The 24449-nt window shown below is 42.4% G+C and overlaps 1 protein-coding gene across 1 annotated transcript in view; it reads right to left on the bottom strand.

Annotated features, from left to right (window-relative positions):
* Positions 1 to 628: 628 nt before the first annotated feature.
* GTF2F2 (general transcription factor IIF subunit 2) overlaps positions 629 to 24449 on the bottom strand; it is a 386137-nt gene continuing 362316 nt past the window's right edge. The window contains exon 9 of the mRNA XM_077483218.1: positions 629 to 948. Coding sequence (XP_077339344.1) covers positions 829 to 948 — 120 coding nt within the window. The 3' untranslated portion in view covers positions 629 to 828. The remainder of the gene's footprint in view (positions 949 to 24449) is intronic.

Raw genomic sequence — 24449 nt, 5'->3', positions numbered from 1 at the left:
TTCTTTTTTTTTTTTTTTTTTACTATGTATAATTCCGTGCTCCTTGCACATGGGGTGTCTAGCTAACGCATATGCAATCCTGGCGTTTTAGTACGGCCGGGAGGCACAAGTGCAGTGTCCAGCTCCACTGCCTGCAGACTGTCAGGCTGAAATACACTATGACTAGATGAGGCTGAACTTTGTACGGAGGGACAAATGGTTATAACGGAGAATACCTCCGCTCCACCTGTGCCTCCTGGACGCAATAAAATGCCAGGATTGCATGCATAAATTATTAGAGATATGTATTTAACCATTGTGTTGTGGCATTGACGTGAAGCTGATCTGATGGCCATTGGATGGCAAACACTTGAACTGATAATCTGTTTAGCAAATGTTTGTGACTATAGCAATCAGGTTTAGGGCACCCCTTAAAGTCAAGGACTAGCTTTCATGAAGAATCAACTCTGCTTTTTGCTCTACCTTTGCAATATGGACGAATGAAAGGAAGAATCTGATTGGCTGCTATTAATAAAATGCAGTTCCCTTTGCCTTACCCTGATGAGAAACATGCTGTCTGGTTTGTGGCAGGAGATGTCTTTTGCAGTGAAGTCCCCACTGGCAATCGGGTCACATGAAAACTCACAACTAATGAATAAAACAACTTTTATTGCTGGGGAAAATGTCCTGCCCCAATATAAAAATATGTCCATTGCATTACTTTATAACAAACTGTGTGGAACTTGGTTTCCAAAAAACAAAAACATCAAACAGTCTTCCTTGCATCCCCCTTTAGCTGTATGTTGTTGAAGATGCAAATCCAGGATGTGACCCGTGTTCCTCTGTCCTCTAGTCATTCTTCTCCTCCCCTTGGTAATGCCTGTATTCGGGTCTCAGCTCCCAGGTGTTCTTGTGAGTCCCTTTAACATTGTAAACACCGATGTCTTTCAATATTTCTTTCAGGTACATCTGGAAGAGGGGTACAGATAAAAAAACTGTATGTTTACATTTCTGCATTTGGAGTCAAGACATAAACATATTTGAGTGTTTTATCCAAATAATCTTCTATTATATATATTATACACAACGTTTTGCAATACCACGATCTATGCATAGGTTAACCACTTAGCTCCCAGGCAGTTTTATAAAGGCACTTGGGTTCACAGATCTGTTTGGTTCTGGCCTGGGAGCCAATGCAATCAGCCCTGAAGCTTTCAAGCCAGCAACAAAGCAAAACTCTCAGTTCCGTATTTCCATTCATATAATTGCATAGGCAAACAAGGATTTTTAAAAAAGTCTTTAAACTTTACAGGTCCATCAGCTGTTGCCAAACCCATACTTACCTCGCCAGAGTAGCCCAGTGTAAAATATAATTCGTCTAGCCATAGGAGTAGCTTGAAGCTTGTGGGCCTGATGCAAAAAGATGACAAACCCCAATGCCAGCGAGTCCAGAAGTAAGGGCATTTTGGCAGGAAAAAACGTAAACACGTTTTAACGCTTGTTGACACTAGTTTCAATGGCCCCAATAAATTATTATTCTGCCCAATTAAATAAATTCACACCCAAGCGCTTGACATCTGTTGCCTTAACACATTACACACTTTGACAAGCATCAGGCCTTTTTTCTACCAAAATGCTGCTGCCAGGAGGAAAAGCTTTTAGGAGAGTTTCCAAAATGTCCCGTGTGCATTGGGCCTCGAGTTTTTTCTTACTCCAGTGTCCGTTATGAAAGGAGCGCAGGAGCATGTAGACTAAGCCCGGGTTCACACTACAACCCGCTGCGGAACGCACAGGAGCGATGTGCGTCCCTGTTCCTCATTTCAGGGACGAATCAGGGCCGATTCTATGCCTGAATTCGGCCCTGAAACGGAGCCAAAGACGCACGCGTTTTTTCTGCAGTGCCCTCCGCAGCCGCCCCGGAGATATGTGAACCAGCTCCATAGGGAACCAGTCACATTATCCTACTATGCAAATTAGATGCGGGGACACGCACATCTAATTCGCATAGGTGTGAATGGGGGCTAAACCAGCGGACGATTGCTACTTTGGGCTCCAGGGTCACTTTGGGGAGGACAACATCTTTGGTGGATATAAGCTTTTCCAAAGAGCATTGAACACTAGAGCACCCCATGTACCCTGTACTACACATATTACATATGTTTGATAACAGAATCTCATTTACAGCAACCTGCTATTCAATAAATTCTAATTCATCAAACATCAAGTTTTCTTGAAAATGTAACACACAAAAGTCCAGTGACAGCATGTATTTACTGAATATCTTTTTCTCCACATTGTGGCATTTTTTTCATATACAATATAAACATTTCCACAAGAACAAAATAAGCTAATTTTGCCCTATAACCATTGCACCAGCAGATGGCAGCAAATAACCAGTTTTAAGAACAAATTGCACGGATGTTGGTATATCTACATCAGTCAAGCAATGAAATATTTTAGGAAGGTGTTAAACCTATTCTGTTTTTTGGAGATATTCCTAAATGCCTAATCCCCCCCCCCCCCGCCTATATTTTCTTCTCTTTATAGAAAATATGGGTCCTTCTGCAGTATTATTAATCAATAGGCAGTGTTCATTTAAGATAACATAAGTGTGTGTTAGAAAATCATCTTACCCTTCATGTTTTTATATTCAAGTGGCAGATCTGTTACACATTTATCTATAAATATGGGAGTAGGGGATACAAAAAATACTACATTCTGCTTTAACATCATCTGTAAATAAATGCATTCCACAAGAATTGGCAACAGAGATCATATTCAAAAATGTAGTTTACTCAGGTCAACATTTCAGTGGGGCACAGCCCAGTTTTCTCAAATTTCTGCTTTACATATGCAACTTGTAAAATGTGGAAGACACCGCCATAATGGTACTGAACAGGCTGCTGCCCTTCCAGAGTTCATATACAGTCCATGTCATCTATGGGCCATCATGACAGCTTTCTAGCACAAACATGCCCCAAATCTAACCACTGGCATGTCTCTGTACACCAACTTAGAGTTAGTCTTAATTGCCACCAGTTTATCTGCAAACTGGCGGTAACTCCTAGGGTAGATATACAAATGCTTCCAATGCCTCTGGAGCCTGATCCGCAAGTCTGACAGACGGGGAGGAAGCAATGCTATGTCCCCTCTGTGGGGCTTTTGCGGAGCTTCCCAATTGACTTGAAGGTGTAGATTGCTACATGTTGGGTCAACTTTGTTGCAGACACAAAGCAAAGCATCATGGCCTGGAGCATACCGTGCCTCGAAAAAGTATTCATACCCCTTTACATTTTCCACATTTTGTCATGTCACAACTAAAAACAAATTTACTTTATTAGGATTTTATGTGATAGACCAACACAAAGTGGCACATAATTGTGAAGTGGAAGGAAAATTATAAATGGTTTTCAATTTTTTTTTACAAATATGTTAAAAGTGTGGCGTGCATTTGTATTCAGCCCCCTGAGTCAATACTTTGTAGAACCCCCTTTCACTGCAATTACAGCTGCAAGTATTTTTTCTGTCAGTTTTGCACATTTAGAGTGACATCTTTGCACATTCTTCTTTGCAAAATAGCACAAGCTCTGTCAGATTGGATGGAGAGAGTCTGTGAACAGCAATTTTCAAGTCTTGACACAGATTCTCAATTGGATTTAGGTCTGGACTTTGACTGGGCCTTTCTAACACATGATCATGCTTTGATCTATTCTAAGCCATTCCATTGTCGCTCTGGCTGTATTTTTAGGGGTGTTGTCCTCCTGGAAGGTGAACCTTAGCCCCTATCTCAAGCCTTTTTCAGACTAACAGGTTTTCTTCTAAGATTGCCCTGTATTTGGCTTCATCCATTTTTCCATCAACTGACCAACTTCCCTGTCCCTGCTGAAGAAAAGCGTCCCAACATGATGCTGCCACCACCATGTTTCACGGTGGGGATGGTGTTCAGGGCATAGTGCAGTGTTAGTTTTCCACCACATATAGCATTTTGCTTTTAGGCCAAAGTTCAATTTTGGTCTCTGACCAGAGCATCTTCTTCCACATTTGCTATGTCCCCCACATGGCTTCTCAAAAATTGAAAACAGGACTTTTTTTTTCTAAACAATGGCTTTCTTCTTGCCACTCTTCCATAAGCTGACCATACATTATACAATTTTCCTGTCCAATTTCCATTAGATTTATCTTCAACTATGTAGTACAAGGGCCTGTCTGATTGCATACAAAATTGAAAGTGCTTAGGTGTGACCTCATATTATAAGTTTTTGTTAAATCTAAATGAAAGTTGTAGAAGAAAATTGTATAATGTATGGCCAGCCTAATAGTTGTCCTGTGGACAGATTCTCCCACCTGAGCTATGGATCTCTGCAGCTCCTCCAGAGTTACCATGGGCCTCTTGGCTGCTGCTTTATTTAATGATCTCCTTGCCCGGCCTGCCAGTTTAGGTGGATGGCCATGTCTTGTAGGCTTGCAGTTGTTCCATACCCTTTCCATTTTTGGATGATGGATTGAACAGTGCTCCGTGAGATGTTCAAAGCTCGGGATATTTCTTTTTTTAATAACCGAACCCTGCTTTAAACTTCTCTACAACTTTATACCTGACCTGTCTGCTGTGTTCCTTGGCCTTTATGATGCTCTTTGTTCACCAAGGTTCTCTAATAAACCTCTGAGGGCTTCACAGAACAGCTGTATTTATACGGAGATTAAATTACACACATGTGGACTCTATTTAGGAATTAAGTGCCTTTGGAAGGCAATTGGTTCCACTAGATTTTAGCTAGGGGTATTAGAGTAAAGGGGGCTGGATACAAATGCACAGCACACTTTTCAGATATTTATAAAAAATAAAAATAAAAAACATTCATCATTTTCCTTCTACTTCACAATTATGTGCCACTTTGTGTTGGTCTATCACATAAAGTCCCAATTGGTTGTAACATGACAAAATGTGGAAAATTTTAAGGGGTATGTAGACTTTTTCAAGGCACTGAATAAACATCTCCACCAGCTGTCTATTGCATTTTTCGGGGTTGGTGGTTGTCAGACAGTAAAAATGCAGCTCAACACTGCATTTTTGCTGCCAACCAAGAGTTTAAACTGGGCCCTACAGAATTTGCGTCACATGTTGGAACTGCTGCAAGGCTTTCATGAAATAGGCACAGGATATTCTTAAGGGATCATAACACCAGAAACGTGTCACAAAAGCTTTACTGAGTATTCTCTCAGAGGTTTGTACCTAATATCTATAGTGTGAGTACTTTGAATTGAGCAAGGAATGAGCAAAGGGAAAGCATTATCAGCCTATGTTCTTGCACTGTACTGCAGCAATAGGGTTAAGTGCCTTCATGGCTTATTGTGTCCCCGGGATGTGCAAACTACTCCAGTTGTCAATTGTAGAAACATAGATGTGCACAAACGGAAGCGTTCAAAAATACACGTTTTCTGTGAATGGCAGAGAGAAGAGGAGGGGTGAATAAATAATAGTAGGGCTTCCATGTATAAGAGCTGCAGCTCTCATAGCCACAGCGGGTCAGAAGTGCAGTGTTAGCTGTAGTACCCAGTGTAAAAGACATTATGAAATGTATACTACAGTACAGTGCAGCAATATGCTCATTTACAACACCTGACTAGGAGTTTTGTTTTTTACTCAATTCATTATAAAAATGTTTGTACCTGGAGTTCTACTTTAAAAATGCAACTTAGGGCTTGACAAATTTGCTTTGAATCTAGGAGCTAAAAAATGTAGGAGTCAGTTTTTTTTTAAACTAACAAATCCTAGGGGTGTAACATGTAACATGTTCCTAAAGGTGAACTTTTCCTTTAACCCTTTCACAACCAGAGCAATTTTTGCGTTTATTTGCACACATTTAAAAAATTATTTTAGGCCTGAAGATTACACAAACCCCCCAAACATTATATATTTTCTGAAAGCAGACACCCTAGAGAATAAAAAATAGTGGTAGTTCCAATTTTATATCGCATGATATCACCGCAAAGCTGAGGTTGCACCAAATAGATACCCAACATGTCAAACCTTAAACATGTCAGTAACCTATATTTTCCATAGGTGATGCTTTAGGAGCCCCCTATAAGTCATCGGTTTAACATTATGAAGGAGGTCTGTTGCTAGAATTATTGCTCTCATTCTGGGGTGCTCTCTCTAATGAGACATCCATGGTCCCTGTGCTCCACGGAATGTACTGCAATGCACATAGCACTACATTACTTTCTTTCCTGGCCTTGATGGCTGCAGAAACTGTCAATGGGGACCCGAAAGCGACATCACAGGTCACTTCCAGGTCAACTAGAAGGGGAGGAGAGCAGACGTGTGGGTGGGTTTCGCACGTGGGGTGCCTTCAAGTGGCAGCCCAGGCGCCAGGACAAAACTTCTTGTTGCTATGGCGAACTGGTGCCTGGGGTTTGTTGAGTCCTGATGCAACTACCTGAATTTTACTTTAATTCACAGAGAACTACAAAATAACTTCAAAATCATCTTATTTTAGCACCTCCAACTTAAAGCAATGCAAAACCAAGAACATCTTATGTGATTATACCGTGTTTCGAATTACAAAGAACTATCTTTAACGCAAAGCAATGATATTGTTTTAGAAAGTGTTCTTTGCGACCTGAAAAGTAGTATGATTATATGGATTGAGCAAAAATTATAGCATCTACAAAATAGGAGATAGATTTATGGCATTTTTATAAAAAAAAGTTTTATTAGTAAAGGTGGCGATCTGCTATTTTTAATCGGGACTGCGACATTATGGCGGACACATCAGACACTTTTGACACTATTTTGGGACCATTGTCATTTATACAGCGATCAGAGCCACAAATAGCCACTGATTACTGTATAAATTACACTGACAGGGAAGGGGTTAACACTAGGGGGCAATCAAGTGGTTAAGTGTGTCCTAGGGAGTGATTCCAACTATAGGGGGGATGGGCTCACTACAACATGACAGATCACTGCTCCCGATTACAGGGAGCGGTAGATCCCTGTCATGTTGCTAGGCAGAACAGGCAAATGCCTTATTTACATGGGCATCTCCTCCTCCTGCCTCTCCTCGCCGCAATTGTGGGAAGCTGGCAAACAGAGTTCACAGGTCCCGCGGGCACGCTCCCTTCAAAGGGACGTAAAGGTATGCCCATTTGCCTGCCTGTGTCATTCTGCCAATGTATATGTGTGTGCGGCAGTCGGCAAGTGGTTAATTACTATTAATCTTGCTAAACGCATATCAAGCTATTCTTATTCTTGTCATTAGCGCTGCCTTTATTATATATTTATATTAAAAATAGCTTAGATTTTTCCTTCTTGTGGATTCCCATCTTGCTTGTGGGCATGAGAAGCCCACAAGCATATTCTTCCAGGATACGACGCTTCTGTATTCCCGTATGCACAATAGCTTGTGGCGGCGCTGTAAACTAAACAGGTTGCCATCACGGGCATTGTCGGAAGTGCCCACCCCACTGTTATGGCAATACAGCCCTTGGCATTGCTCACTGACTCCTGGGAAATGATGACACACAACTCCCAGGAGCAGTAGCGAGCAGAGGAGTCGAAGGAAGTGACGTCAGGAGCCACGGCAAGGAAGGGGAAGATTAGAAGGGTCCACATAGCAACAGGGATTAAAAGACAAGTAAAAAAAAAAAAAAAAAAAAATTTTTTTTTTCTCCAAATGTCATGTGTAATGTTATTTGCTGCACATTTGTCGAGTTGCTTGTTTTTCAAAATGCATATGAAAATTCGTGGCTTTTTACATTTCTTTTAAAAATATGATTTTATTGGGAAAAATGCACCAGAGACTATGCAAGTCAGCACAGAGATGTTTTGTTGCAAAGTCTTTGAAAAGTGGATGTCTTTTTGATGAAGACTTTGGATCAGGAATACAATAAGCAGTCCATACGTCCCCAAGGGCTATTCTAAGGTGAGGAAAATGGGCATGTCTATGCAAGGGACAGATGTACAGACTTAAAAAAAAGGATAATATCAAATTCAGGAGCTTAAATAGAAGCTGAATGCTCATTTGTACAGTATCCTCCCCCATACCTTCATGAGTCATGCTAATAAACGAGGACAATCTACAGAAATGATTCATAGCTCTGTTGTGCTGAGAAGGACATTATTGACAGACACGGGTGGTGGTGGCAAGTGACAATGTGATGACTAGGTGAGGATACCTCTCAACCTTTTCTTGTATTTTTGATGCAAACAAGTTCAGGACACTCATCTGGGTGACGCGTTTTCTTGTAATCATATTCCAGTTTAACAATTCTGCCTGTCACATCTTCTATATGACTGTTCAAAAAAGTTGAAAAAAAAAATTGGTTAAATGTAAACACTTTACATTAGTTCAGGGGTTAAGGGACCCAGCATACATGCTGCATGGCTGTATTTGTTTATCCTGATGTTTTTTGGCTGTGCTGGCAGCCAAATCCCTATTGCTGTCAGTATCAGCATGTCCAATTTTAAATGGCAAAAAAGCTTGATTTGAGAGCATGAGAGGGAGGTTGCACAGCAGGCAGGGACTGGAGAGTTGACTGTATGGCTTTAGAATAGATGCAGGGAGCCATCAGTAATGAATTTTACTTGCTGCTTGGAATTTTCTTAAGAATTCTATTTTTTTATGTTTAAAGAGTGGGAAAGCATTAGAACCACCAAAGAAAGACCCATAAAGCAATAAAAACCTTTCACTACTTTATCCTAAACTCCTGCACTGCAGTCATTGCTACACCACGATTCTGGCTGCAGAGGATTGCAGAAAATGAAGATAAATTCATTAGGTTAAACATATGAATTTTTGCCAAGTATCACTAGACGGTTACCGATTGCTATTTGTCTGAAAAATTCTAATAAATGGGGGCTTCAGAAAGAGAAGAGAAAAAGCAGTCAGAAGAAACTTACTCAATAAATCCATTTAATAAAATTGGTACCAAGACAAGAGGATCACAGCTGTCCACGTTTTTGGAATTCAGAAGATATGAGTGGTTTATAGAAAAATCCTATTTAAATGAGAGCAGCAGGTCAGGGACAGTAAGGCCTCATGCACACGAGACGCAGTTAAACGCGTGTTCAGAGGCAGTTGGACACTTTTTTCAACTGCTCCTGAACTCATTCAATGTTATCCTATGTATCCATGCACACAGTCTCGTTTTTTGCCGTTTTTATGCAGTTGCGTTTAACCTCGTTTTTCCAGAAGCAAAAAAATGGGTTCAGACGCAAAATTTTCCACGTTTCAGACGCAAAACGTGGTAAAACGCGGCAAAACGCTGCTACCGCGTTTTCGTTTATAAGCGGTTTTAAAGGTGACCTTTTTTACATTAAAAATCTCAAAAATGATTGCAAATGATGAAAAAACATTAGAAAAATATTTTAAACAATTGCAATTGCAAGTGGAAAATCCACAACTTGTGGCAAGTGACATGGCAGGTGGCAAGTGACGTGGCAAGTGGACAATCCACAACTTGTGGCAAGTGACATGGCAGGTGGCAAGTGATGTGGCAAGTGGACAATCCACAACTTGTGGCAAGTGACGTGGCAGGTGAAGTGGCAAGTGACGTGGAAAGTGGACAATCCACAACTTGTGGCAGGTGACGTGGCAAGTGACCTGGCAGGTGACGCGGAAAGTGACCTGGCAGGTGACGTGGCAAGTGGAAAATCCACAACTTGTGGCAGGTGACGTGGCAAGTGGACAATCCACTTGTGGCAGGGGACATGGCAAGTGGATAATCCACTTGTGGCAGGGGACAATCCACTTGTGGCAGGGAACGTGGCAAGTGGACAATCCACAACTTGTGGCAGGTGATGTGGCAAGTGGACAATCCACTTGTGGCAGGTGACGTGGCAAGTGACGTGGCAAGTGGACAATCCACAACTTGTGGCAGGTGGCGTGGCAGGTGACGTGGAAAGTGATGTGGCAAGTGGACAATCCACAACTTGTGGCAAGTGGACAATCCACAACTTGTGGCAGGTGATGTGGCAAGTGACGTGGCAGGTGATGTGGCAAGTGGACAATCCCCAACTTGTGGCAGGTGACGTGGCAAGTGACGTGGCAAGTGGACAATCCAAAACATGTGGCAGGTGACGTGGCAAGTGACATGGCAGGTGACATGGCAAGTGGACAAGCCACAACTTGTGGCAAGTGACGTGGCAAGTGGACAATCCAAAACTTGTGGCAGGTGGCATGGCAGGTGACATGGAAAGTGGACAATCCACATCTTGTGGCAAGTGACGTGGCAGGTGATGTGGCAAGTGACGTGGCAAGTGGACAATCCACAACTTGTGGCAGGTGATGTGGCAAGTGACGTGGCAGGTGATGTGGCAAGTGGACAATCCCCAACTTGTGGCAGGTGACGTGGCAAGTGACGTGGCAAGTGGACAATCCAAAACTTGTGGCTAGTGACGTGGCAGGTGACGTGGCAAGTGGACAATCCACAACTTGTGGCAAGTGACGTGGCAGGTGACGTGGCAAGTGGACAATCCACAACTTGTGGCAGGTGACGTGGCAAGTGACGTGGCAGGTGATGTGGCAAGTAGACAATCCACAACTTGTGGCAGGTGATGTGGCAAGTGACGTGGCAGGTGATGTGGCAAGTCACGTGGCAAGTGGACAATCCACAACTTGTGGCAGGTGATATGGCTGGTGAAGTGGCAAGTGGACAATCCACAACTTGTGGCAGGTGGCATGGCAGGTGACGTGGAAAGTGGACAATCCACATCTCGTGGCAAGTGACGTGGCAAGTGGACAATCCACAACTTGTGGCAGATGACGTGGCAGGTGATGTGGCAAGTGAACAATCCCCAACTTGTGGCAAGTGACATGGCAAGTGACGTGGCAAGTGGACAATCCAAAACTTGTGGCAGGTGACGTGGCAGGTGATGTGGCAAGTCACGTGGCAAGTGGACAATCCACAACTTGTGGCAAGTGACGTGGCAGGTGATATGGCAAGTGGACAATCCACAACTTGTGGCAGGTGACGTGGCAAGTAGACAATCCACAACTTGTGGCAGGTGATGTGGCAAGTGACGTGGCAGGTGATGTGGCAAGTCACGTGGCAAGTGGACAATCCACAACTTGTGGCAGGTGATGTGGGTGGTGACGCGGCAAGTGGACAATCCACAACTTGTGGCAGGTGGCATGGCAGGTGACGTGGAAAGTGGACAATCCACATCTCGTGGCAAGTGACGTGACAGGTGATGTGGCAAGTGACGTGACAGGTGATGTGGCAAGTGACGTGGCAAGTGGACAATCCACAACTTGTGGCAGGTGACGTGGCAAGTGGACAATCCCCAACTTGTGGCAAGTGACATGGCAAGTGACGTGGCAAGTGGACAATCCACAACTTGTGGCAGGTGCCGTGGCAAGTGACACGCCAAATACAAGTACACTGCAGCTCTCACAGCTGCTGCTACTCACTCTGGTCTCACAAAATTGCTGAAATAGTTAATAATACTGTTTTTTGAGCTGGGGAAGGTCTATGATGTTAGCTTAACTAAACGCTTCTAGACGCAAACGCAGTAAAACGCCGCTAAATCGCGGCAAAACGCGCGTTTCTAAACACCGGTTTCAGCTTTTAAAAACATGTGTCCAGCAGAGTTTGCATCTGCGTCTCGTGTGCATGAAGCCTAAGGATTGGAAGGAAAGGCCTAGATTATGCTGGACGTTCTCTAGCCAGGAAATGAGGCAGGCTCTATCTGACTTGCTGCAGCTTCTAATGCACATTGTGAAACGCTCACAGTGTGCAGTGGAATCAGAAAAAGCAGCTTTGTTTACAGAAAAGAAGTCTTTACTGTGATAATGTGGACTAGGCACCTCAAAAGGCTGTGTAAAAGGGCAAGGCCACCATGTTGTTCAGAATTCAGCCATGACAGTTTGTAACAATAGGAGACATAGCAGAAGTGATCCCCTTTACAGTACACAGGAAGGCATCTGATACAATCAACAAACTTTTCGCTGCATTCTGAAACATTCTTAGTCTATTTCAGGTGTAGGAAACCTTTCAGAGGTTGAGATCTACCTGGACTACATGGAGGAAATCAAAGACCCCCGGGTGGGTTGTGCATCCTTGTTGCACTTTAAAGTAAATGAAGCTCCTGATAAAAACACATAATGTGTCACAGTAGAGTCTACTGCCCAGCTTCCAATCACTCCCCCCACAGAAGTATCCTCTGCCCCCTTTCACATCACCCCCCCAAGTAATAAATTATGCACCCCCCCTCCACTGTAGTGTTCTCTGCCCCTCTGCCTCCCCCACAGGGCAGTGCCCTCTGCCACCTGCACATCCTCCTCACAGTAGTATCCTGTGCGCCCCCCCCATAGCTGTATCCTCTGCACCCCCCCCCCCCACAGTAGTGTCCCTTGCATAGCACTGTTCTATGCACCCCCCCACAGTAGTGTTCACACTGCCCCCTCTGTAGTGCCCTCTGCCCCCCTCCAATAGCAGAGTCCTTTGTCCCCACCACACACAGTTGTGCCCTCTGCCCCCTTATAGCGGTGTCCTCTGCACCCCCGGGGGTGTCCTCTGCATCCACATAGCAGTGGCGTCTGCAGCCCCCAACAGTAGTGTCCTGTTTCCTCTGTGTTCACAACACACAGCACAGTCGTGCGTTGGTAGCGCTCTCCTACCTTACAGCAGCTGTACAACAGAACAAAGGGAGAGTAAGCACAGTACTGGATGGAGGGCAGGAGCTGCCAAAGTTAACTTCTCATGTTAACAAGCAAGTGACTGGTTGCTAGGACCGCCAAGCAACCAATCACCTGCTGCTGGTCAACTTGCAAGTTAACTAAAGTAGCTACTGTGCTTCTGCCCACCATCCAGCACTGTTTTTAAATCTCACTTTTCTTTGCTAGTAAAAGTAGAGCGGAGGGGGCTGGGGGGACGGCTCGACACTGCCCTGGTCGTGATCTACCGGCCAGCTCCCTGCAATCATCTAACCTCTCAGATCAGCCCGCCATCATAAATAGTTTAGCTTGATTCATTGGTAAATATACATTTCTGTGTATCTCTTTCTTTTTAATTAAACGAGATTTAAAAATCATTAATATCGTCTCTAATGCACTAACAAATCTTAACACCTTATTTGGTCTCTTGAAGAGCATTACCTTAGTGTAAATCTGTGGACATACCTGTCTGTGGTGACAATGAGTGTTACAGATGTTTACATTAAGTCATAACTGCTATTGCTAATATTGTGAATGTTTGATATTTTTCTATAAAAATAACTGGTGGCAGAGTAAAGGGTTAAAGTGACACTAAAGGTTTTTTTTTTTAAACAACAAACATGTTATATTTAACTACTCTGTGCAATGGTTTTGTACAGAGCAGCCCAAATCCTCCTCTTCTCACGTCCCCCCTGCCGGGGCTCTGGTTTCCCTCCTCTTGCTGAGTGCCCCCATAGCATGCTATTTATTATGGGAGCACTTGTGCATGCTTGCCTCAAGCCCCATTGTGTGTTTCTATTGACACATAGAACAGGGCTCAGCTCTGCCATTCTGTACCCTCCTCACTGGTTATGATTGACAGCAGGAGTCAGTGGCTCCCACTGCTGTGTCCGAGACAATGAGGAGGGAGGGAGCTGGAAAAGAGCTGGGAGAGCAGCTGCTCACAGGTACATTGCTTAATGAAGATTGGACCCAGGTAAGTATGGGGGGGGGTCTAGGGGGTGGGCTGTATGCAGAACATATTTTACCTTCATGCATATAGGTAAAAAAAAAAAACCTTCAGCCGTTAGAACCACTAATTGTGTGGTTGGAACTTAGATTGTGGTCCTGCGAGCTGGAAAATCTTTGTGCAGGTTGAAGCTGAGTGTGTCACTGTCACGTAACAGTGACAGCACAGTGTGAGTTTGACCAGCAATTTGTCACAAATTGGTGAAGGTGGCAGTGGTCTGACACATGTACAACTTTGCAAGACTAAAGGTAAGGCTGGAGGTTAGCTTTACTCAGTACGTCAGTCTGTTAAATGTTCACGGACAGTTTTCATTTAAACTGTATATAAGAAGACAGATAAATATACTTCATGGGGTACTTAAGACAGATTCACAACAGGGGTATCATCTGATTTTTTTTAAAAGAGTACACAGTTCAATTAAAAAAAAGACAAACACTGCTTTAAATCATATTTCACATCTACAATGGTTCCCAGAATTCTTACTTTGGTCAACAAGAGCTGTAGGAGCAGCCAGGGCTATATTTACAAGTGTCAGCTTTAATACAGGTGAACTTTTAGCAGTGTATGCACCATATAAAAATGAAGAAAAAAAATGGTTAAACACTGGTACTCTGAGGAGCTGTAAAGTGCTTCACAGACTACAAAAACAAGCTTTCATGTACACCTCTTACCATAATTACACTAAACACAAAAGGCTAAAAATATTTCAAGAAAAAAGTGCTGTTATCTAATACTAGAGCATACACTCCAGAGTATGTTTGTAGAGAAGCACAAAGAAAAAACACACTTCTCTACTAAGTAGGCCATGTAAAATATGATCCATACAAAACACTGGGGTTATTGAACATAAAGACCCACACTGGTCATAAACTGATCAAAGTTTGGCTGATTCTGAGCATGCGTAGGAATTTGTACAGATGATCGGAATTTACGATCGGAACTTTTTCTGACCGAAAAATGAAGAACCTACTCTCAATCTTTTGCTGGCTGGATTTCTGCCAGCAAAAGTCCGATGGAGCATACACACGGTCGGAATTTCTGACCAAAAGCTCACATCCAATTTTTGCTGGCAGAATTTCCGATCGTGTATATGGGGTATTACTGTAAGTAATCAGAGTGAATAGACAGATTGATAAAAGCACTGCTGGAGGGCTTTAATGAAAGTTCCTGGTTGTCCCTTTAGCCCCCATTCATATCAGCATGATTTGACATATCAAATCGCACGCCAAATAGCCGCCTATTGTCGGCAAAGGCACTGTCCCAATTGGTGCAACACCGACTTTGCGGCCCAGCAATGATTTCCAAAAGTAGTTCCTGTACTACTTTTCGGGGTCGGGGGCGATTTCAATAGACATCTGTGCATGAACCTGCACAGATGTCTTTCAAATCACCCCCAAACTCGCACTGAAATGCAGGTGTGAAATTGTGCATGCAGACCCGCATTCAGTCTGAATATACCCCTTATTCTACTATGGAAAAGCCTTAAGCCTGGAACACACTAGTATTTTTTTCTGTTCAACCTAGCAGTCTGAACAAAAAAAAACAAAAAACGAAGAGCTCAGGAAGAGCCGATGTACTAACAATCTGATGTTAGTACAGCGATCTCCTCTGCTGTGTTCTGACATGGAAATGCATGCCCAACCCCCCGCAAGAACACACTGGTCAGCGCTCCCAGCCAGTGGCTGAGAATGTTGATTGGGTACCATTCTGCAGACCCTTATCGGTCATGCCTCTTTGACAAAAGCTGGTCAAGCGCCTGACTCCTGTTGGACCACCTGCCGTGCATATGGGCCAAATGTCAATCAGTTTCTATTGAACCGGGTGATGCCGCTCAATATTCAGCCTGTGTGTACGGCCCTTAAGTATGGTGGTGTAAGTGCCAGATGACGATTTCTGGCAGAAACTAGTGAGAGGATAAGGAACAATCATGTTTACAACTCTGGCCACAAAGATAGTCATACATGGAGTGAGTTTCGTCCGAGTTCCTGATGAACCAGAGAAAATTCACTCTTTTGGTGGCTTTGTCAACATCCTCTCACCCAACATCCCTCAGCTGAAAAATCAAAAGAGCTGCCACTGCACTCAAATGTTCTGCTGTCAGTTTTGGTTTTATGATAAAAGGAGTATATTCTGTCCACTTTTAATTGCTGTATCTCCATTTAGGAGACTTCTCCTTGCTTGTTGTCAGGGTAGAAAGGGAGGGGAAATGCCTTCAACAGGAACACTGAAAAACCCATTTCCTAGTAGAATAAGGAAATATTAGAACCTCGGACATATTTTATTGTTGCCTGTGTCCCCAGGAGAGAGATTTTTTTTTCTCACTATCTAACCGACAAGTTTTAGACAATATAGGAAGACAACAGAAATCTCCTCTGTCATATGTTATTGTTCCTGTGTCCCCTGGGGAGATTTTTCTTCTCACTATTGCGCTGACAGGTCTCAGACAGTATAGGAAGAGAACAGAAATATCCTCTATAGGGACCAAGACAGCATTTAAACATCTGACAAAAAAATATCAACGGGGAAAAGACAGGATTGAAAAATAACAAAATTTCAATTCCTTCCCCACTAAAAATGGGAAAACTAGTTTTTTCAATAGTTTGTTTTTTAACCCCTTCGTGCCTAAGGGTAAAACAAATCCTAATGCCTAAGCCCAATGTTGCAACTTTGACATGTGTTAGTAAAACCATACATATCATCACAACTATTTCGTGCATCCAGGTGAATTATACCTTGTTTTTTTCAGGACAAATTGGCCTTTCATTTGGTGGTAAATGGCATTGGATATCTCCCGATTTTTTTTATTTTTTATTATTATTATCAAAGGAAATCTGGCTCAAAATAGTAAAAAAAAAAAAATCTATTTTTTGGAATTTAGATGTATGTTTCTTGCTTGCTACCATAACCTACCACCAAAGAACAAACCTAACCAAATTCTCCCGATCCTGACGATCACAGCGATACCACATATATGTATGTTAGTTGTTGTATGTACCTGTAGTACAGCCTAGAAACAATAGTGCACATTTTTTCTTCTTTTTATTTTAATTTTTTTAAGCTGCCTCAAAAACACACCGACATAGATACTAATAGTGCACATTTGGCTTCTTTTTATTTTATTTTTTTTAACCTGCCTAAAAAACCCAATGACAGATATAATTACAAAAATAAAATTATATATATATATATATATATATATATATATATATATATATATCCTGACCAAAAAATACTGACCTTAACCCAAACACTAACCCTGGCATTGACCTAGAGCAAACCTTGATCTAGGTATTTTTTTAAACTTTATTTTTCTACACACTTTTTTTCCCTCCCTATCTCTACAAGGACAGAGAACCATACAATGTATGTTTCTCGTCCATTTGCAAAGACCGAAAACACGAAAAGGTCCTGCAACAGTACCTTCTTTATGTAATACTGGGGACCATAACACATTTTACAAATTGTGGGATATCTAATTACATGAGACAGAATCAGTGAGAGCAAATCCGAATCAAATTGTAGAAAACTAAAAGACATGTTAATTTGAGGTTTTACACAAAAATAAATACTTCTAATACACGCATTTTGCAACCAAATTCAGAAGGGTCAACCTACACACTAAATGTTATATCTTTAGATTTAAAGTTACTTGTATATGTTCTTGTTTGGATGTTTGCGCAGTGGCAGTTTTAAATGTAAATCCCTGAAAGCTGAAATGTATTCCTTTGCTATTGGGATCAGGCACATTGCATTACATAACAGGCAGAGAAAACACATTTGGGAATTTTGATCTCAAGTCCCTAGAGCCATCAAATCCAGCACTTGTGAGCATCTGCAGCAGAAGAAAACAAGGAGATCTGTAAGCTGAATACAAATCAAATGGCAGCAAGTAATGTATGCCAAGCACATGTTTAGATATGAGAGAGGAAAATGCCAGGATCAAACAGAATTGATGCTAAATCAAATTAGATTTTTTTTTTTTTTAAAGAGACTAACTGTATCTGAATTTCTAATGAACCATTAAATAATTAACATTGGTAAACATGGTTTTTATACAATCTAATGGCCCAGTAGGTATTGATATACCAATCATAGACACTGGCACCCTTTTCTGCAAATTTCAATAAACTGTAATGTAAATTGCTTCACAGAGCACCAACTCACAAGGGCAGCATTTTAAAGGATAAGACTCTGGACGCTCGGTTAGACACTGGGGTAATAAAGGAATCATCTGAAAGAATCCATTTACTGTCCTAAATGAGGAAGAAACCAAATGTTTATAACATTTAAGAAAGCTTACTTTAAGGGAGAGATACAGAACACTGAGGGCTACAAAAAAAAAAAAAAGATTACAGTAATTAACCTTGACATATTAAATTCCATTGAGGGGGAATGTCACTGAAGCGTCTCCAAGAATTAACCTAATGCTGTGTTAATTATCTGACAAAAACAACTAAGATGCTATATAAGGTAATGCCACCCTAATGCCTGAAGAGAAACCCTTCATTGTCTCTCTTGCTATAGGTTATACACCCCCACCCTCTACTAGGTAAAGTCAGAGCTCTGTATGCTTGCTCCAAAATGCTTACTGAAGCCACTGGATCAGCATGACTGTCATAAAACAATTGGGATATTAGAAATTGCAGCCTCTCTCATTTCTCTCATGACAGATTAAATTTATAGACTAATTCCACATTTAAAGTTACTTTAAAAATAGCTTGTTTGGGCCAAGCTGACCTAAATAAACGATTCACTGTGCTAACAAGTGTGCTTGTTGGGCACGCTGTATTAAATGTAAATAGCCTCATCTGGACGCAAACTTCCTGTCCCACTCGCAGAACAAAATATCGCTGCTCAGCCATTTATAGGAACTTTGTATTCTGTGAATAAATACAAAGCTTCCTCCAACTGGCTGAGGCAGATTGTGACATCATCCCCCCACTTCAGCCTATCAGAGAGAGCTTTGTAATCATTCATAGAATACAAAACTTCCCATGAATGGCCAAGCAGCGATCAACCCAACTATTTTGTTCCAGGAGTGGGTGTGAAATTTACACAGTGCTGTATATCATATAAAGTGGAGGCTACATTTAGTTAATATAGCATGCACAGCAAGCACGCTGCCTGCATTCGGGACCATGCACACGCATGGATGTCCGTCGGGAGCAGCGGCTCTGTAAAAAGAGCCATCATTAGGAAGAATTAAAAAAATAAAAATAAATGTGGGGGGCCTCTTCCCTACCACTCTGGCCTAGTGGTTAGGGGGGTGGCACATCACAATCTGAGGTACCCCCACCTATGCAAATGAGTATGGGGCACATACCCTCACTTATTCACACAAAAAAAGTAAACAGAAACACAAGTCTCCGATGCACAAAACAGGCTGTCCTGCAATGTAGGTCCACAAGTAACTAGGGCACTGAGTATTTTGTTAGTAAATTAAGTATCATGCTTGACTGAGGCACTGCGAGTTCAGTGGCATTGTGACTGGGGCCATGTGTGTAACCGAGGTACTGAGAATACCGAGGCAGTGTGTGCGATTTAGGGGCACTGTGGGGACTGCGGCTTTGTGGGTAGAGTGTAATATTGAGTACTGGGGTATCGTTGGAACCGAGGCACAGAGAGCAAGAGGAGAGCGCAATGTAGGCTATGCAATACTGAGCAGGAGGAGAGGATGCTGTGTGTCCAATGAGCAAGAACAGTAAGAGAGGTCACCAGGGGCTGTCTAATCAGAGAGCAGGAGTGGATGGCTAGGGTGGTGTGATCAGTGAGTGGAAGCAGGAGGAGAGGACAACGTGGGCCAGGTGATCAGTGGACGAGAACAGGAGTAGAGGGCACCAGGGGCCATGTGATCTGTGTGGTAGCAGGAGAGAGAAAGACAATGGGGGTCTTGTGATCAGTAAGGAAGAGCAGGAAAAGGAGACACCAGTGGTGTTATCAGGGAGCAAGAGAAACATAGTGCTTAGATTAGAAAAAAATGAGAAGTTAGAAAGTTATTTAAAATAGTTTTAAAACTTTCCTGAATTATTCTCATTAGGGTAGTGGGTAAGATGTTCAAAAGGAGTGTTGATGTGAACCCCTGCATATCTTGCTCCATGTATATGTTTCTTGAAGAGCCGTTCAAGGGTAAATATTGCTGTGCAAGATATGAACAAGTTGTTTGTTTGGAAGCCCATATACTGGAGCTAAGGAATCAAATGGCAACATTGCAAAGGATCAACAACCTGGAAAGGAGTTTGGACATTACCCATCAGGTGCTGGCTTGGATCAGTATTGGGGGGGGGGGGGGTGGAGATATGGAGGTGCAGGGGCCAGAGATAGGTAGCTGAGTTACAGATAGAAGGAGGGGCAGAGGAAAGAGCCTTAGAGAAGCTAGTCCTGAGTTGGTACATTCCCAATAAATATGCCAGGTTGCATGGTGTTGGGGGCTTTCAGCTCAAAGGATGTGTTGCTGGAGCAACAAGGGAATGACTGCTCTGGTGAGAATGGGGTCAAAGATACAGACAAGGTTAGGCAGATATAGGGGAGTCAATTATTAGAAGGATAGATAGGGCAATCTGTCACAAATACCGTGATCACCGAACAGTATGTTGTTTCAGGCACTAGGACAGCGATGGTGAACTTTGGAACTACATTTCCTAGGATGCTCATGCACTCTGCGGTGTAGTGTAGTGCAGGGGAATGTTTGGAGGTACGCTTAAAACTAGGTGATTTTGTGGGGGGGAATGAATCAGAAGAATCATTTCCAGGTACAACATAAAAGGTCAGAAAGTGCTACTGTGGTCAATGTAACTGGAGTACCTAAGACCAACACGTGTGTGGGTTGGCAGAATTCTACTGCAGCCTCAAAACAAACAGATAAAATAATATGCAGCTGTAAAAAATTAAAAATAATGTTCGCTAATGCTAATTGGTAAACAAAATGATAGAACTGGAACTACTGATACATGAGAGGGATTTCATGGGAGTAACAAAGACCTGGTTTGACAGCACAAATGACTGGCCTGTACCGAAGGGGCAGGGTAGGTAAACGAGGGGAGAGGTGAGCATGTAAGTGAGGAGTCCACTGTCAACACTGCAGCACTACAAACAATTCAATAAGAAATGTAAGAGTGCAATCAGGGCAGCAAAAATAGACCATGAGAGACACATTGTGGAGGACAGTAAGGCCCCTTTCACACGAACGATCCGTTCAGGCCCGCCTGTCAGTTTTTCAGGCGGACCTGAACGGATGCTCCATAGGGGTCTATGGAGCGTCGGATGTCAGCGGTGACATGTCCGCTGACATCCAACCCGCTCCGATCTGAAAAAGTGTGACGGAGGAAAAAGATATTTTTCCATCCGTCATCGGATCGGGTGACGACGGACACTGCGGTCCGTCGTCATCCGATCTCCCACAGGGGAGAGCGGCTCTGTGACAGGTCTGTCCCTGCGCAGTGTGCAGAGACGGACACGTCATCTTCTGCTCAGCGGAGATTGCTCCGGCGATCCCTGCTGAGCAAGCGGACATCCACAGGGCGGATCAGCACTGATCCGCCCCGTGTGAAAGGGGCCTAAATTTAATTGCCAAAAATATTTTAAATACACAAATAGTAAAAAGGCAAAGTCAGAGCATATTGACACCATAAAGGATTGTCAGGGAAAGTTGGTTACAAGTAAGCTGGAGAAGACAAATGTTTTAAATATGTTCTTTTGCTCAGTATTTGCTATGGAAAATAGGGGGTATAATGGATACAATGGTAGTGTAAGCAACAGGGAAATAAGTGTACCCTTGTGGCTAATGGAAGCTAGCGTTCTTAAAAGACTTGAAAAACCCAACGTGAAAATCACCAGGACCACATGGCTTACACCTAAGAGTCCTCAAAGAATTTATTCCTAATCTTTAAATATGGCTTACTGACCGGATTGGTACCAGCAGACTGATGGAAAGCGAATGTGATATCAACAGTAAAAAATAAAAAAGGCCCAGGAAACTACAGGCTAGACAGCCTAACACCAATAGTATATAAACTGTTGGAGGATATCATAAAGGACCATATTTAAGAATTTGCTGATAAAAATAGTATCATTAGTAGTAGCCAGCATGCATTTATGAAAGTTGACAGACCGACCTGTTGATCTATGAGGAAGTGAGATGTAATCTCAATAGAGGAATGCCTATGGATGTAATGTATCTAGATGTTGCCATAGCATTTGACAAGGTATCCCATAAAAGCATTAGTTACAAATTATGGTCTGTTGACACTGACAATCATGTATGCACCTGGATAGAAAACTGATTACAGGGGCACGTCCAAAGGGTGGTGATAAACAGCATAGCTTTTGAATGTTCAAGAGTTGTGAGTGGGGTGCCCCAGGGCTCTGTCCTGTGGGCAATTCTGTTAAACTTGTTCATAAACAATATAGCGTTTCATGGAAATAGTTCACTCACAGTATTTGCTGATGATACAAAGCTAAGCAGTGCAATACCTTCACAGCAGGATATAGAAACTTTACAAGACCACCTCAATAAAATAGAGGGGAGGGCGATTACATGGCAAATGAGGTTCAATGTAGGGAAATGTAAAGTGATGCACTTGGAGACTAAAAATATGAACCTAAGCTAAGTACTAGGGGAGAACCCCTGGGTGGAATCAAGGATCTGGGGGCCCTAGTTGTTGATAGACTCAGCAATAGCATGCAATGCCAAGCTGCAGCAAGCAAGGCCAGTAGACTATGAGCATGCATCAAAAAGGGTATTCACTCAAGGGACAAATCTATAATTCTACAACTTTACAAAACTCTAGTTCAGCTGCATCTTGAGTATGCTGTCAAGTTCTAGTCACCAGTCCACAGGATTGATGTGCAGGAGTTAGAGAAAGCCTCGAGCAGAGCAACAAAACTAATAAGGGGGCTGAAGGACTGCAGTTATAATAAATAAATCTCTCTAAATGGCGATTCTAGCATAGAAAACTATTCAGTCTCAGGTTGTTCAAGAAGACACGTGGTCATTCAGTGAAGATGGAGGAGAAGCGGTTTAAACACCAAAGGTGGTTCTTTACTGTTAGAACGGTAAGGATGTGGAACTCCCTTCCACAATTGGTGGTGTCGGTGGGAAGTGTTGACAATTTTTAAAAACGTTTAGACAGGCACCTGATGGGTTTACTTCCTCATTGTCTCCTTGCAAAGGTAAAGCATAATGGGCTACTATGCATTGCATAGTAGCCCATTATGTGTCACTTACCTGACACAGGAGCCAGCGATGTCACCGCTGTCCCCTGTAGCACGGAGCGTCCATCTTCTTCCAGGTATCGCTGCTCCGGCCACTCACAGCGCCGGAGCAGCGATGACGTCACTCCTGCGCATGCGCACGGGACCCGCCACTAAACAGCGGTGCCTGTCTTTTTGTAAATATCTCCTCAACCGTGTAGGTTTAGGAGATATTTCTTGGACCTACAGGTAAGCCTTAATCTAGGCTTACCTGTAGGTCAAAGTGGTTTGTAAGGGTTTACAACCACTTTAAGCTTAAGCAGGAGTTTACTGACGACGCTGAACTGCAAAACGTGTAGAAGCTGTGGGAGATTTACTGTCCTTGAAGATCGGCTCGGAACAGGTTGGCTCAGTGGAGGGAGGAGTTTACCATCTGTGGAACACCCCGGGCATACCCGATCCCATGCTGTTTTTTATATAAGCTTGGTGTCGGCTATGAGACACATGGAAATGTGAGTGCAATACGTTTTTATTAATTTCCTAATTAAAGGTGAAACAGTTTTACACTATATAGGTTCTATTTTATTTTTGTATGAACATACAGATAATGAGGAATTGCTAGCGGGAGGAGGAGTACACTGTGGATTGGTTATCTGTTGAATGAACCGAAGGCTTACTGTGTGATGACATCTGGTGAGCGGCCATTCTACTAGGTGGTGGTGGCATGATTTGGGCCTGTTTTCTGGTGACACTTAAGGATCACTGATTAGAAGATGGATGGTGACTGAGATTACACAGTTGGATTGGTTGTAATATCACATTACACAAAGGACTTTATTCATTTAAATTAACAAGTTGCCTATTTGTTGCTATAATTAATGTGTCTGAAAATAATTTTTCTGGGATAAGCACAGGGGAATCACATTTTTTGAGTTTATATTTATATTGTTTTTGGGGGACTATTGATCAGGAGGTGCAATCCCCCAACCTCTATCATACTTTAACCACTTTAAGCTGGCTACACTTTATAAAATTTTCTTGTTCAATTGCCTTTAGATTTACATTTCAAATATATGGTGCAAGGGCCTGCCTGATTGCATACAATTTAAAAGTGTTTAGGTTTGACCTCATACTATATGGTTTCGATAAATATAAAGGAAAGTTTTACAGCTTGGGTAAAGCCCCGTACACACGAACAGAATATCATTCATATCAACATCATATCAACCAAAAAATACTGCTTTTGAAGCGATCGTACAATAATCTGATCGTTAGTACACAGCCATCTTCTGAAATTTTCTAAAGGGACAAACACAAAATTATTTATCGTACGATACCAGGTCATATTTATTTTTGTTTAATCTGTACAATACAAATACAATACAAATGCACTACAACACATCACTTCCAAATTGTTATGCTGTCATACGAAAATGTTTGTACTTTAGTAACCTATTTGTTTTTGATATGGAAATTGGCATCCAAAAAAAAAAAAAAAAAATGAATGATCATTTGTCTGATAATCTCATTGTGTGTACTAGGTTTAAAGGAGGCTTAAAACCCCTGCCAGTTTTGCCATGTGTGTCCCATTGGGGAGACACTTCACTTCCTGT

This window comes from Lithobates pipiens, unplaced genomic scaffold (assembly GCF_037356315.1).
Source record: "Lithobates pipiens isolate NorthernLeopardFrog02 unplaced genomic scaffold, aLitPip1_a1.2 Scaffold_16, whole genome shotgun sequence".
NCBI classification, from domain to species: domain Eukaryota; kingdom Metazoa; phylum Chordata; class Amphibia; order Anura; family Ranidae; genus Lithobates; species Lithobates pipiens.
Note: the sequence above shows the minus strand (reverse complement) of the source record. Positions and strands in the feature narration are given on the sequence as shown.